This window comes from Sardina pilchardus, chromosome 18 (assembly GCF_963854185.1).
Source record: "Sardina pilchardus chromosome 18, fSarPil1.1, whole genome shotgun sequence".
Classification (NCBI taxonomy): Eukaryota; Metazoa; Chordata; class Actinopteri; order Clupeiformes; family Clupeidae; genus Sardina; species Sardina pilchardus.
The window spans coordinates 8,846,001-8,861,030 of NC_085011.1; the positions used below are offsets into that span (position 1 = coordinate 8,846,001).

At 45.8% G+C, this 15,030-nt stretch overlaps 1 protein-coding gene across 4 annotated transcripts in view; it reads right to left on the reverse strand.

Moving 5' to 3' along the window:
- Nucleotides 1-15,030, reverse strand: part of golga4 (golgin A4) — a 48,302-nt gene that overhangs the window by 26,047 nt on the left and 7,225 nt on the right. Inside the window, exons 2-10 of one of the 4 annotated variants that reach the window (XM_062519731.1) lie at nt 10,451-10,525; nt 8,555-8,656; nt 5,287-5,352; nt 4,692-5,030; nt 4,082-4,129; nt 3,741-3,797; nt 2,418-2,516; nt 1,885-2,032; nt 1,109-1,296 (exon numbers count right to left, since the gene is read on the reverse strand). In XM_062519731.1, coding sequence (XP_062375715.1) covers nt 1,109-1,296; nt 1,885-2,032; nt 2,418-2,516; nt 3,741-3,797; nt 4,082-4,129; nt 4,692-5,030; nt 5,287-5,352; nt 8,555-8,656; nt 10,451-10,525 — 1,122 coding nt within the window. Of the gene's footprint in view, nt 1-1,108; nt 1,300-1,884; nt 2,033-2,417; nt 2,517-3,740; nt 3,798-4,081; nt 4,130-4,691; nt 5,031-5,286; nt 5,353-8,554; nt 8,657-10,450; nt 10,526-15,030 lie in introns of all 4 variants that reach the window. The other 3 variants (XM_062519730.1, XM_062519732.1, XM_062519733.1) reach the window with 3 other exon arrangements.

Sequence of the window (15,030 nt, forward strand, 5' to 3'; positions counted from 1 at the left end):
ACCTCCGCTGTCACTTCTCAGCATGCTTTCCCAGCCAGTCTAGGGGAAGTGTCCCCACCCTGACCTACGCTCACAATCTCCCCCCTCTCTCTCCACACACACACACACACAGTAATTCAAACACACACGAGCAAGGGACACACACACACACAAACACACACATGCAGACAGTGTCAACGGAGGCTCTGCTGCTGTTATCTCTGGCTGGGTTTCTGACGCCCTGCTTTACTGGCAGCCCTTTGTAGACGGGGAGAAGAGTCACAGCCAGGCAAAATAACAACATGAGAAGAGCCTTGGCGTAACAGACAGTTATGTGGATTCAATTTCTGGGTGACGCTCCTGAATGATGTAGGACTTAATGTCATTAGCCTGACAGTTGGAATAGTTCTTAGTCATCTTTTATTACAGATTGGACAGCCATCAAATCAAATATTTCAAAATTCAAAAAAGTTATTGACAAATATCTTCGCACTATGGTTATCGAGTTTGAAACCCAGATGTATTTATATAAAGTCCTTTATAATGCAGTGCTGGGGCGATCATTTTTGACTCAAAAGTGAGTCAGTCCCTATGGAGACCTGTCGACCCCTCTCAAAATGGTGTCCGAGAAATCAAGTGACTAATCGGTCCATCACGTCTGGAAAAACGGATGACTTCATAACTACATATAACTCAGACATCTACTTTTGGCAAAGCAAACCATGGAGGTATACACACCAAGTAGACACCAAAAGACAACTGACCAGAAGATTACTGGTGAAGCCATGCAAGGGGATCTAATCATTACATTTTTGCATATTTAAATGCAACAGGCAAATGGAAGTGGGGCTGAACAACTACAACTGACCAAGATGTGAATGAAGTTTTAGAGGACACAAAACAGACTCCTTTGTGTGTGTATGTAGGGATGTACCTTCATCTTCTCATTGTGTGTGTGTGTGTGTGTGTGTGTGAGTGTGTGTGTGTAGGGATGTACCTTCATCTTCTCATTGTGTGTGTGTGTGTGTGTGTGAGTGTGTGTGTGTAGGGATGTACCTTCATCTTCTCCACCTTTTAACCTTTAAACGTGTGTGAGTGTGCGTGTGTGTGTGTGTATGCCAAAGTGTACCTTCATCTTCTCCAGCTCCTGCAGCCTCTCCTGGAGCTGCTGCTGCAGGGTCTCGTTCTCGCTGGCCAGCTGTGCGCTGCGCTCCTTGTGGGTGCGGAGCAGCTCCTTGCAGCGCTGCAGCAGGTTCTCCTGCCGCTTCACACGCTGCTGCAGCACCTCCACCTCCTTCCCTGGCTCCACACTGCCCTCTGCTGGACACACAGGGAACACACACACACACACATACACAACACACACACACACACAGACACATGCACGCACACGCACACACACACACACACAGGGAAACCCCCCACACACACACACACACAGTTTGTTATGACATTTTCTCTCTAGGCAAGTACCTTGGAAAACTAAGCCAAGTCACTAAAACATTAATTAAATCAATCTAGAGTAGTGAGTGGGGAAAGTGAAGAGACTTGAGCCTAATGGTTACATTAACACGAAGTGGCAGTGTACTGCACACAAATATTACTGCAGATAGTATGGATTTGACTGCCAATGTGACCCCCATGTTAAAGTAGCTGTTAAGAAAAATGCCTTCTCTACTTCTTCTCTCACACTTTTTATTCAATTAAGCTATTAATAATTAAGTGAGCTAATGCTGTGTGTTGAGTAGAGATCACTGAAGTGCAAGGCGGAGTTGATGAGGAAGTGAATAAGCGCTGAGAGGTGTGTGTGTGGCCCTGCTGTGCTGCGTAAGGGTGGCTTGGCCAAGTGTTTTGTGAAGCGCTGTGAGGAGCGCTGTGAGGTCCCGTAGGGGCGAGTCTACCCACCCTCGCCGGACGGCTCGGCGTTCAGCTCCCTGGTGGGGCTCTGGGGAGCCGACGCCGTCTCCATGGTCTCCGTGGACGCCTTGGCCTCGCCCTCCGCCGGGACGCCCAGCCCGGGGACGCCGTGCAGCCGCTTCTTCATCAGCGCCACCTGAGAGCAGCACAGCGCGTTAGCGGGTATCAGCGACACGGGCGCCGCGTCGTCATTAAATGGCGGGATGAGCCGCAGGCTGCGTGCCAAACACACCGCTGACGGCACACGGGCACGAGCAGAACACACAGCTAACGGCAAACAAACATATGGACGATTTCACACGCTTTCACCACATGCTGACACTTCCCACGCCCACACGAGAGGCAGTGTAGCTCACCCTCAGTCTGATGGATCTACCAACCACAGTGATACGATCTACTACACATAGAGATGCCCATGCTTCAATGCATACCCAAACAACCAAACACATTACTTCAGCCACTGACTTCTATAGACAAACGTAAACACACAGACACTCAAACACACTGTGGGCCTACTGTACCTGTGTCTGAAGCACCGTGATCATTTGATCCTTCTCCTCCAGCGTAGCGTCAAACTCCTCCTGCAGGTGCTTCTTGGCCTGCTGGTCCATCTGCAGCTCCTGGGGGACACAGCACAGGTCAGGGCACGCCGAGACAGGTACAGGCAGGTGAGGAGAGAGACACAGCAGGTGAGGGCAAGCAGAAACAGGTACGGGCAGGTAAGGAGGGAGAGGGCAGGTTAGGGCAGGTGTGGGCATGCAGACGGCAGGTCAGGGGCAGGTAAGAGCATGTTGCAGCAGGTGCAGGCAAGCAGGGGCAGGTAAGAGCATGTTAGGGTACAGTCATTTCCTGTGCATTAGCCACACTGTGCATGAGCCGCAGGACAGTGTTTTATACAAGTTAAAAGAAACAAAACCATATTAATACCATATTAACTGCCCCCGTGTTTTATAAATATAAATATATTATTCTCATAGCTGAAGAAATGTTGCGAAATCAATGTATAAGCCGCGGCTAATAGTTGGGAAATTACGGAAGATGTGGGCTGGTGAAAGGGGTTCAGAAGTCAGACCTAACCATGACCTTCTCTACCAGGCAGTGGAGTTAGCGTCTGGTTAGGCTCAGCCCGCAAAGGGAACAGAACTACCCAGTAATGCCTTGAGTGGGCAGAGTGGGCACTTAGTGAACTTTCGCTGGAGCTCTGAACCATAATCCCCAATTAGAGACTAAACCAAATGCCCCTCACATGGGATCATCCAGCTCTGCTTCTACACTTAGGCTGAAGGAGCGCCCTTCATGAAGCAGCCACTAGGTGCATGCTGTGAAATAGCACTACAATATCCTTGGCTTAATGAGGGCTTTCTGCCTTATCTCCATATTCAAGTACTGTATATTAGGACCATTCTTTAACTTCTGCTAAATAACTGTGAGCGGGCATATACTAAGTTCATGTAAAGTTAATGTTATTCAAAGGCTGCAGATTCTTAAAGAGCTGCGGTGTAAAATCATTAAAGTGAACTAACCACACAGAGACGGCGTTCATGAAAAATATATGAATCTGCCCGATATCAGTGGTATTTTTAGCTAAATGAAATGGAGCTCTTCAACCCCCACGAGAGGTATACTTAGGAAATTAACATTAAAGTACAGAAGACAACTACACAGCCCACTACAACCCCCTCTCAGCCAGAGCTGCAGTCCACTCGATATTAGAGAGAGAGGCCCAGATCGACAGCAGCAGGCGGGGCAGGGCAGGGCGAGTGGTCGGTCCTTTCGTCCTGTTAGTGAGGTGAGGAGGCCGACACCGGCGGGAGACGGCGCTCAAACGGTTCGCCCTTAGTTACCTCTCTCAGCTCGCCGATCCGCCGCAGTGCTTTGTCCTGGCTCTGACTGAGAATGGCCTGCGGAAGGAGAGGGGTATGGGAAATGAAATCGGGAGCGCATGAATAATACATTGGTAAACAAGCACAGTGCACTTCTTCCCTGAGGCAGGGAGGGGTGGATGCGGGCTGGGTCGGGTCGGGTCGGGGGAGACATCTGTTGATCTCCGTGAAAAAGGCTGCTTTTCCACCTTGAATGCGGTTCCACACTCGGCGCACTCGGGAGCGTTTGAGATGGAGAGTGGCCTGGGATGTGTGCATTATATTACTGTCAGTGAGTGTCAGTGTGTCTCTGGGGGAATTACCTGTGTCTTCTCCTTATCTCTCTGCACAGTTCTGTAGGCAATGACCAACTGAGAAATAGACAGAGCAAGAGGCAGAGGCAGAGGCAGAGAGAGAGAGAGAGAGAGAGAGAGAGAGAGAGAGAGAGAGACAGGAAGAGTTGGGTATTAAAACTCTAGACAAAAACATTAAACTTTAAAGGGATGTGCTGCGCATAATTCTCTTTACCGTGTGAGTTACCTAAATGTGCTGCAGTTCTACAGACAAGCAAAGTGAAACCATCTTTCTTATGCACCGGCCTACGATTAAAGATTTTAAATGACACGGAACATCTAGATAAGGACAAAGCCCCAAACAATTGGCATGGTTTTATCACTAGGCTGCATTGAGATAACAGACCAACGCTTCGACTAGTAAAGTGCTCAGAAAAAAAAGATAAGCTCAGCAGCTCCGCTGCAAGACTCTCCGCCGAACTCCTTCGACAAAGCTCCCGTGTCAGATCGCTTCAATCCCATAATACCTTATAAATCCCGATTTGGACTGCCTTTGTAAGCTGATAACATGAGACCAGTCTGAGAAATTCAAAGTATTTTGGCTGCTGCCGGCGTTAACTCGGCGGGGGACGTGGCTCACCTCCGAGTACTTGCCCCTGTAGTTGGCCAGGCTCTTCTCCACGCGCTGCAGCCGGTGCAGCAGGTCCGCCTTGGGCAGGGCGTCCATGTTGCCCGGGCCCGGGCCGGGGCCGTCCTCGGCCTCGCTCTCGATGTCGGACGGCGGGTCGTAGGAGGGGGCGGCCGGCGGGTCGCCTTCGCTGAGCGGGGTGAGGGATTCGCGCGAGGGGCTGCGCACTAGGCTGTCGCGGGAGCCGGCGCGGAACAGGCCCTGGACGGACGGGCTGGCGCCGCGGAACAGAGACTCCACCGAGGACACGCGCTGCTGGAGCTTCTGAGCCAGAGACTGTGGCTCGTCACGCTACAATGCACAAACAACAACAAAAACAACATTAGAAAAGTTACATATTTACCTACACACTTACACTATTAATAACGAAAACCAGCTCCACATAACAGCATCATTCATTCAGTCATTTCTTATCAAATACAAAACAATACCGTACTTATCACTATGAACTCAGAAGAGGCCATAAACGTAAATAAAACATCAATAAAACGTCACACAAACATTCTGAGGTTGAGGGTCAGGGAGCGCGGGTTCCTGCTGTACTTGCCTGAGGAGAGGCGCTCCCATCTCCATTGATGCTGCCTCTGGGAGAGCCTGCCACTCTGCCGCCACTCTACACACAAACAAACGGGAGCGCTGTGAGGGACGGGGGAAACAGCGCCACCTTCTGGGCCGGTTAGTCACCCACCACCCGGAGTAACAAAAAAAACAGAACAAGTACGTGCTGCACCCGATTACTCTGCCAGCAATATTAGTATTGCTAAGAGCAATGCGTGGGCAAAGGGATGTCCCACCCCTCCCTTCATTCATGCAACTCGGAACAGAACAGAAGGGGTTAAAGACGCCAAACACAACACGCACACGGCACCTCTACAGCAGGGGGTTAAAATGAAAAACGGCTACGACGGAGGACGCAGACTCTAAAGTGTTGCCGTGAGGTTTGACACAAACAGTCGCGCACCTGGTTAGCCTTGCTAGTGCTGCGTTACCGGTGGGTCTTTGTAGTCGGAGTTAGCACTGTGATCTAGTTGATAAGACTACAGAGGGCTGTGTGATGAAGCTTAGTGCAGGTGGATGCGTGAGAAAGGCTCTGAAGAAAACCAATACTGTAGGTACATTTTTATGTGTAATACTACAACACTTCACTTCTGCTCGTAGTCCATTCAAAACCGAAAAGAAATAAACAGATACATGTTGAAACAAAAGTATAGAACATCAACATACCGAATGTCCCACCACTTCCTACAACACAACTGAAAATGTATATTAATAAGTTATCAGAATATCCATAGGCCTCTTCCGCCACAACTACTGAATGCAGGTTCATACCTGTCCACGATTCCAGCTTCCACTGTGTCATGCCACGTAGCTGAAGACAGTCTCTTGATCTAACAGTCTGCCTAATTTCTTCAGCAAGACTGTGGGCGTCACAAAGGACACGCACTTAGTTACCCGGAGCTACTGGGCAGTGGGCCGGTGAAATGCAAACATGAGCCTGCTGTGTACACGCACGCGTGTGCGCACACACACACAGACACACACACATACACTGCGCAAATACTACTTCTCCTCATCTATAATCATTCAAGATCCATACTGACCTTCTGATCAAATCTGTAGCTGTACTGTTGCAACGTTTTCAAAGTCCAGAAGAGGTTAACCTACCACCTCAGTGTGTTTTTCTTATCCAACAACAAGATTGCGTAGGGTCAGACTCTCATCCTGACCAGGCCACCCAAAAACCTGAGCAACTCTCTCTCTCTCTGTTGACCCACAGTGGCAGCCCAGCTGGGGTGAGGCCAAGGAAGAGCCACACAAAGTGCCCTTTTGTCTACCAGGGTGGCAGATGGGGAGACCTGCGTTGGCATGCAGGTAGGCACGAGGACCAGAGGAGTGTTTGTGCACCTCAGCGTAGAGAGCAGGGAGGGGCAGAGGTAGGGCGGTAGGGCGTGCCACACAGCCACATTAGTAAGCCATTAGTTTCACAAGATGCAAGGCCAAACAGGGCAGAAAGAAAGCAGTGCCCAGTATCACACACCTCAGACTATGTGTTTAGTGGACGCTTGAACCCGTTTTATTTAACACATATGGATGAGAAAGAATGACATGTTCATAGTTCGTAGTATTTAAACTGTACACAAATCGGGATACTTGGTCCAAGGCAAAAAAAAGGAACACCCAGAGTATGTCACAAGAGTGTGTGTTCACAACAGTCAGGCAGGAATGACTCGCACACAGAGGGCCAAAACATTACACGAAGTCTTGAAATATAGGGTGCGTGGCCCTTTAAGGCCTTAAGAGTGCAGTGTGACGCTGATTCTGATTCTAGCAATGACTAGTGCATCAAGGCTAGATGTGTTGTGGATTACGAGGCCACTTTTAGGCGAAGGTCAATAAACAAACGAAAAATGTTGTCATCTGTTTATATGCCAAAAAATGTCTGATATGCCTGCAACATCCACGAGAATTCAGAGAGTGTTTAGAGTGCAAACACCGGCAGATCCCTCTGTTTGTTGATGCTTAACATGCCAGCTGCTATTTCTACAACAGAAATGAACTTCTCACTGGATAGGCTGACTGACTGGTAAAGGCTAGATGAATATACGCCCTGCATAGATTGTAGACACATTAAATTTAAATCAGTTCATTAACATTGCTAGTTGCTACTGTACTTAAATTACTCAAATACATATGAAACTCAACAACACAGTAACACCTTTTTTGTTATTCAGCAACAGACAGAACCCAAAAAACAACATGCTAGTAGGCAGACTACAGAATCCATTCAGTATCCATTAAGCAGGCGCTACTGCATAATGCAGAGCAGTCTTGACTCAGTAATCCACGTGATCACATGACGACACGCCTGATCAACGTCAAAGTCATTCCAGTGAGATATGTGGGGAATGTGGGTGGGACCAAGACAGCCAATGGCAGGCTAATCACTGGAACGTGGTGGTGCGCAAATCCCACTCTCCCACTATGACTGTCATTCAAACAGCAACACAACACTTAAAAGCACATTATGGCAACACACCCATTTCCTTAAAGCAGCAGGAACCGTTGGCTTGGCCACAACATTCCATTTCGCAAAAGACAATGCAACGAACGCAAGTGAGTCATAACTAATGTTGTCTTAGCTCTACCATGTTGTCACACTAGACAAGATACATTAGGGATGGGAGGGAATCGGACTGATTCACTGAAAGGCAAGCTTGGATAAATGAAAGACAAGCCAAAAACCATAAGAGTTATCCGAGTTATCAGAGTTGGAAGGAATACAGGTGTAATACGGACTGGTTGGTATTGGGTAGGAAAGTTTAGGGAGAGACGGGGGGGCCTTAAGGAAGACCTTGAGGAACTTAGGTAGAAGATCCAGGCCTACAGATGCCAGGATATCAAACCCACTACAGCGAGAGTTCAGAGGTAGATGCAGGGAGAACTGCAGGGCAAAACACGAGCTCCCATCCCATAGTTTAGTCACTCCAGAGGATCAGATGCAAGGGATTAAAGGTGAGATGCCTTTGAGATGCTTAGAAGCAGGTGAGAATGGATGGATTAGGGGTGGTTAGACAGAAACAGAGATTGGGAGAGTGCATGACAGCAGGTTAGCAAGCAGGACTTCTCTGGCGCTGACGCAAGCCTCCTCTACCTCACCTCCCAAAGGCATCACGGGGGCAGGGGTGGGAATGGGGATGGGGATGGGGATGAGGGTAGGGCGGGGAGGGGTGGTTGGCTAGGGGGAGAGGGGACTTGGAGGAGCGGTGGAAGGGGACGCGGGGGGGGATGGGGGCGAGGTGTGAGGATGGACTCACCGCACTGGCACCCTGAGGAGTTTTGGGTCGTTTTGAGTGGTCCAGAGCAAAGATAGTATACTCAGACAGAAAAGCAGGCTCTGCTATCATCCCGGCCAGCAGCTGCCCACCCCCAGTCAGTGCGTGTAATGGCACGAGGTGGAGGTGGTGGTGGTGGTGGTTGTGGTGGTGGTGGTGGTGGTGGTGGAGGAGGTGGAGGAAGTGGGGAGGGGTTGGGGTTGGGGTTGGGGACAGGGAGGAAAGAGGGAGACAGAGAGCAATGAGAAGAAAAGAAAAAATAATAAACAAACACACCATGAGAGTGAAACAGAGCTGAGCAGAGCAGGTGGGGATGGAGGTGTGGCTGTCCGGACACTGTCCACTGAGATGGTCCAATCACAGAAGAGAGGAAGAGGGGCTACTGGAAACACCCAATCAATATCGAGGACAAGGCGTTTACACAGTTTGACTTCTCAAAACCTGCCTCACAAAGAAGGCAAAACTTAATCCTTTCAATCGTTACCATGAACTCAGTGGCTAAATGATTTTCTGATGTGGGATAGTGTTGCCAATCAGAAGGAGGAGAAGTCAAAGGTGTAAAGGCTCGTTGCTCCACAGATCAGAAATGTTGTGATGAGAGATCAAATTCTGACAGCTGAAAATGAATCTTTTCAGAAGAAAAAGAAAAAGAAGAGGAGGAGGAAGAAGAAGAAGAAATGACCAGAAAACTAAAGACGGTAGAGGAATCACTACCTCAGCTTACCAAGCAGTTCGACCATTTCTCGGCTGCTATGTTTGCAGCAACCCTGCGCAAGCCAGCAACAGCTGAGGGAACACTTTGGACAGATTTTCGAGGGCTGAATCACTGAGGCTGGTGAATTTCATCGGCTGAGGTTGGACTTGAGAGGGGAAGGAGACAGTCAAGCCAAATCAATGATACTAATTCCCCTCTAATCTCGGCTTTATCTTACCTCTTCCAACACAATCATCATTATAAAAACACCTATCACTGTAATGAATATTCCTTTGCTTTCTCAGCCCATAGACAATGACGGTTAGATGTTTCACTATAAAAGTGGCAGGATATCAGAGCAGAGTGTAACTTCAAATTCTTCACATCTAGAGATCGTCTTTAGTCACTGGGACAATACAAAAGCATGCCTTGACCTAGCTATTTCATAAAGAGAAAATGAAAGAATATTTAGCCTATTCAGTGTCTGCATATAAAGTCATCACACATTTCTCATTCAGAAAAAGAAAATTCGCCTTTCAGTGCAATGAGATTAGGTGAGATAACAATCTCTGTACCTGTAAGGCAAGTTCAATGTCTTCCACCATTTCAATGTACTTTAGAATTCAGGTCACATACCAAGTGTTCACAGTTGAAGTCCATTTCCAATGTAATGCAGCAATTAAAAAACACATTAAAGCCTCTACTGTCTGCTCTCGTAGACAGTAAATCCTCAACAGTTGTTTGGCTGCCTATCCACCCGGAAAAAAAACACTGTGTGGGCTGGCTATGTCATGCTTCATCTTAATCAGATTAATTACTTCTGGGAAGGGGGATAAAGGGGGAGGTAACAAAGAAACAGCTTGTTTAGAAAGACCACGACTCGGTCTCAGTTTAGCAACTCTTGGTTGTTACAATACTGACATGCAGACATCCTCACTGTGGAAAATAACACATTACAAACTCATCGTGGCCATCGCATCATGTCAGCTCGGATGTACGGCCCTAAATATAGGCGAGTGATTCAATGGAGTATTTCAGTTGATCCCTGAGGAGAATTGAAGAGAACTGTCTGTGCCAGAGAGTCTGACAGCGTCTCTGCAGCATGTGTGGGAGCTGTGGCGGTGACCCACAAGCACAATCAGAGCTTTAACTCAAAGGGCACCATTGCTCTGCGCTTAGCCTACCTCTCTGTCATTGGGAGAAGCCGGGGCATCCTGGTGTGAGGGAGGGTGGAGACCGCGCCTCTCTGCTGTGTTCACCTAGAAGGAGGGAGAAGGAAGTGTTCAAATGACAGCTGAATGACACCTGGGTCAGAAACTATTATAATCAGCCATTTCATGTAGTGATGTAGGCGGGGACCATGCACAGCTCCTAGGACTTAGCATTGACAGTAATGTCCTATTGGCTTTAGAGGGAATTCATTTAGGACTTTTCTATTTTGCTTCTGGTTGTGTTCTCATTGTCACACGTGAAATCCTTGCCTCCTCATGACGCCAGTCGACTTTTCCACCAGCTAACTTAGACCAATATTATTCGATTTCATTCATACAGCGCTAAGTTAAGTGTATCTGTAACACAAATGTAGCACTCAGCGAGTATTTGACCCCTCAAAACACTCTCATTTGACACTACGTTCTACATGTGACCACCATCAGTGTTCATATTACCTGGAATCTTAGCCTGGTCAAAATAATTTGGCAGGCTTGCAAGCTAACAACATTTACGGAGATGTGACGTCCAAGTCAGCTTTATGGCTAGCTAACATTACGATCTCAGTGACTTACAACGTATTTCCAATTGATACCTAGTTTTACTACTAGATAACAGACAGCAACTTTATCGTCATCACACTGACATGAGAGTGGCTCACCAAATCAAGAGAATCAGGGTACACCAATATCACCCCATTATTCTGCCAAGTGGACTTTAAATGTCACATGACAGCCAAGATATCATCTTGTGATTATCTTGCAAATTAAAACGAATTATTGACATAGAGTGCATATTCGCTGTCGATGAATGTTGAGTTCTTACTGTTTACTACAACTTCCCATTATTGGCAAGATCTGAGATCACGACAGCTGAATCAGTGGTATGTTTAATAGCAACACTATAGCATAATGCTAGCAAACATTAGCTGGTTGGCTGATGGGACAGCTCTCCCTTCAAGTTCAGCAGTAGTGTGAAACTAGCGACAGTAAAGAAAAATCCAATATGGCCGCCATTCGCGAATCTTTCAAAATAAAAGTCAGAACATATTCATTGCTTTTTCAATTCATGACGACGATAATTATTAATTTAAAACTGTATTGCGTTACCAAAGGAAGGTAAAGTTAGAAAATAATTAAATAAGACATTTAAATCGAAAATACACCTTAGAATGTTATTTAGAATGTATTTTTGAATGTGCCTTATCTACCTTATTGCCTAGTGTTAAAATAAAACTGTGAAGCTGATAAAACTATAACGTGGGGTTATAACATGCACTATAATATTGCAGATATCTATAGGCTACCAATTCTGCCTTTGTGGGTACCAGGCCAAACTAAGTGTGTAGTGAGTCACATAATGGCCTGCCATTGACACACACTGTTGAACTTCAAATTGTGTGGCTGTGAAAACAATAAGTTGTGCATATATAAAAGGGGGGTGTAATGGAATCCTTAGAAGGTCCACTTTCAGAAAATATATAGTTGTTTATACCGAATTCGCCTTTGTGGGTACCAGGCCATACCAAAGGTGTACCGAGTCACATAATAAGCCTGCCATTGACACACAGCTGTTGAACTTCAAATTGTGTGGCTGTGAAAACAATAAGTTGTGCATATGTAAAAGGGGGGTGAAATGGAATCCTTAGAAGGTCTACTTTCAGAAAATATATAGATGTTTATACCGAATTCGCCTTTGTGGGTACCAGACCATACTAAGCGTGTACCGAGTCACATAAGCGTTACTTTGACACACAGCTGTTGAACTTCAAATTGTGTGGCTGTGAAAACAATAAGTTGTGCATATGTAAAAGGGGGGTGAAATGGAATCCTTAGAAGGTCTACTTTCAGAAAATATATACTTGTTTATACCGAATTCGCCTTTGTGGGTACCAGGCCATACCAAAGGTGTACCGAGTCACATAATAGGCCTGCCATTGACACACAGCTGTTGAACTTCAAATTGTGTGGCTGTGAAAACAATAAGTTGTGCATATGTAAAAGGGGGGTGAAATGGAATCCTTAGAAGGTCTACTTTCAGAAAATATATAGTTGTTTATACCGAATTCGCCTTTGTGGGTACCAGGCCATACCAAAGGTGTACCGAGTCACATAATAGGCCTGCCATTGACACACAGCTGTTGAACTTCAAATTGTGTGGCTGTGAAAACAATAAGTTGTGCATATGTAAAAGGGGGGTGATGTGGAATCCTTAGAAGGTCTACTTTCAGAAAATATATACTTGTTTATACCGAATTCGCCTTTGTGGGTACCAGGCCATACCAAAGGTGTACCGAGTCACATAATAGGCCTGCCATTGACACACAGCTGTTGAATTTCAAATTGTGTGGCTGTGAAAACAATAAGTTGTGCATATGTAAAAGGGGGGTAAAATGGAATCCTTAGAAGGTCTACTTTCAGAAAATATATAGATGTTTATACCGAATTCGCCTTTGTGGGTACCAGACCATACTTAGCGTGTACCGAGTCACATACTAAGCGTTACTTTGACACACAGCTGTTGAACTTCAAATTGTGTGGCTGTGAAAACAATAAGTTGTGCATATGTAAAAGGGGGGTGAAATGGAATCCTTAGAAGGTCTACTTTCAGAAAATATATAGTTGTTTATACCGAATTCGCCTTTGTGGGTACCAGGCCATACCAAAGGTGTACCGAGTCACATAATAAGCCTGCCATTGACACACAGCTGTTGAACTTCAAATTGTGTGGCTGTGAAAACAATAAGTTGTGCATATGTAAAAGGGGGGTGAAATGGAATCCTTAGAAGGTCTACTTTCAGAAAATATATAGATGTTTATACCGAATTCGCCTTTGTGGGTACCAGACCATACTAAGCGTGTACCGAGTCACATACTAAGCGTTACTTTGACACACAGCTGTTGAACTTCAAATTGTGTGGCTGTGAAAACAATAAGTTGTGCATATGTAAAAGGGGGGTGAAATGGAATCCATAGAAGGTCTACTTTCAGAAAATATATACTTGTTTATACCGAATTCGCCTTTGTGGGTACCAGGCCATACCAAAGGTGTACCGAGTCACATAATAGGCCTGCCATTGACACACAGCTGTTGAACTTCAAATTGTGTGGCTGTGAAAACAATAAGTTGTGCATATGTAAAAGGGGGGTGAAATGGAATCCTTAGAAGGTCTACTTTCAGAAAATATATACTTGTTTATACCGAATTCGCCTTTGTGGGTACCAGGCCATACCAAAGGTGTACCGAGTCACATAATAGGCCTGCCATTGACACACAGCTGTTGAACTTCAAATTGTGTGGCTGTGAAAACAATAAGTTGTGCATATGTAAAAGGGGGGTAAAATGGAATCCTTAGAAGGTCTACTTTCAGAAAATATATAGATGTTTATACCGAATTCGCCTTTGTGGGTACCAGACCATACTTAGCGTGTACCGAGTCACATACTAAGCGTTACTTTGACACACAGCTGTTGAACTTCAATTTGTGTGGCTGTGAAAACAATAAGTTGTGCATATATAAAAGGGGGGTGAAATGGAATCCTTAGAAGGTCTACTTTCAGAAAATATATAGTTGTTTATACCGAATTCGCCTTTGTGGGTACCAGGCCATACCAAAGGTGTACCGAGTCACATAATAAGCCTGCCATTGACACACAGCTGTTGAACTTCAAATTGTGTGGCTGTGAAAACAATAAGTTGTGCATATGTAAAAGGGGGGTGAAATGGAATCCTTAGAAGGTCTACTTTCAGAAAATATATAGATGTTTATACCGAATTCGCCTTTGTGGGTACCAGACCATACTAAGCGTGTACCGAGTCACATACTAATCGTTACTTTGACACACAGCTGTTGAACTTCAAATTGTGTGGCTGTGAAAACAATAAGTTGTGCATATGTAAAAGGGGGGTGAAATGGAATCCTTAGAAGGTCTACTTTCAGAAAATATATACTTGTTTATACCGAATTCGCCTTTGTGGGTACCAGGCCATACCAAAGGTGTACCGAGTCACATAATAGGCCTGCCATTGACACACAGCTGTTGAACTTCAAATTGTGTGGCTGTGAAAACAATAAGTTGTGCATATGTAAAAGGGGGGTGATGTGGAATCCTTAGAAGGTCTACTTTCAGAAAATATATACTTGTTTATACCGAATTCGCCTTTGTGGGTACCAGGCCATACCAAAGGTGTACCGAGTCACATAATAGGCCTGCCATTGACACACAGCTGTTGAATTTCAAATTGTGTGGCTGTGAAAACAATAAGTTGTGCATATGTAAAAGGGGGGTAAAATGGAATCCTTAGAAGGTCTACTTTCAGAAAATATATAGATGTTTATACCGAATTCGCCTTTGTGGGTACCAGACCATACTTAGCGTGTACCGAGTCACATACTAAGCGTTACTTTGACACACAGCTGTTGAACTTCAAATTGTGTGGCTGTGAAAACAATAAGTTGTGCATATGTAAAAGGGGGGTGAAATGGAATCCTTAGAAGGTCTACTTTCAGAAAATATATACTTGTTTATACCGAATTCGCCTTTGTGGGTACCAG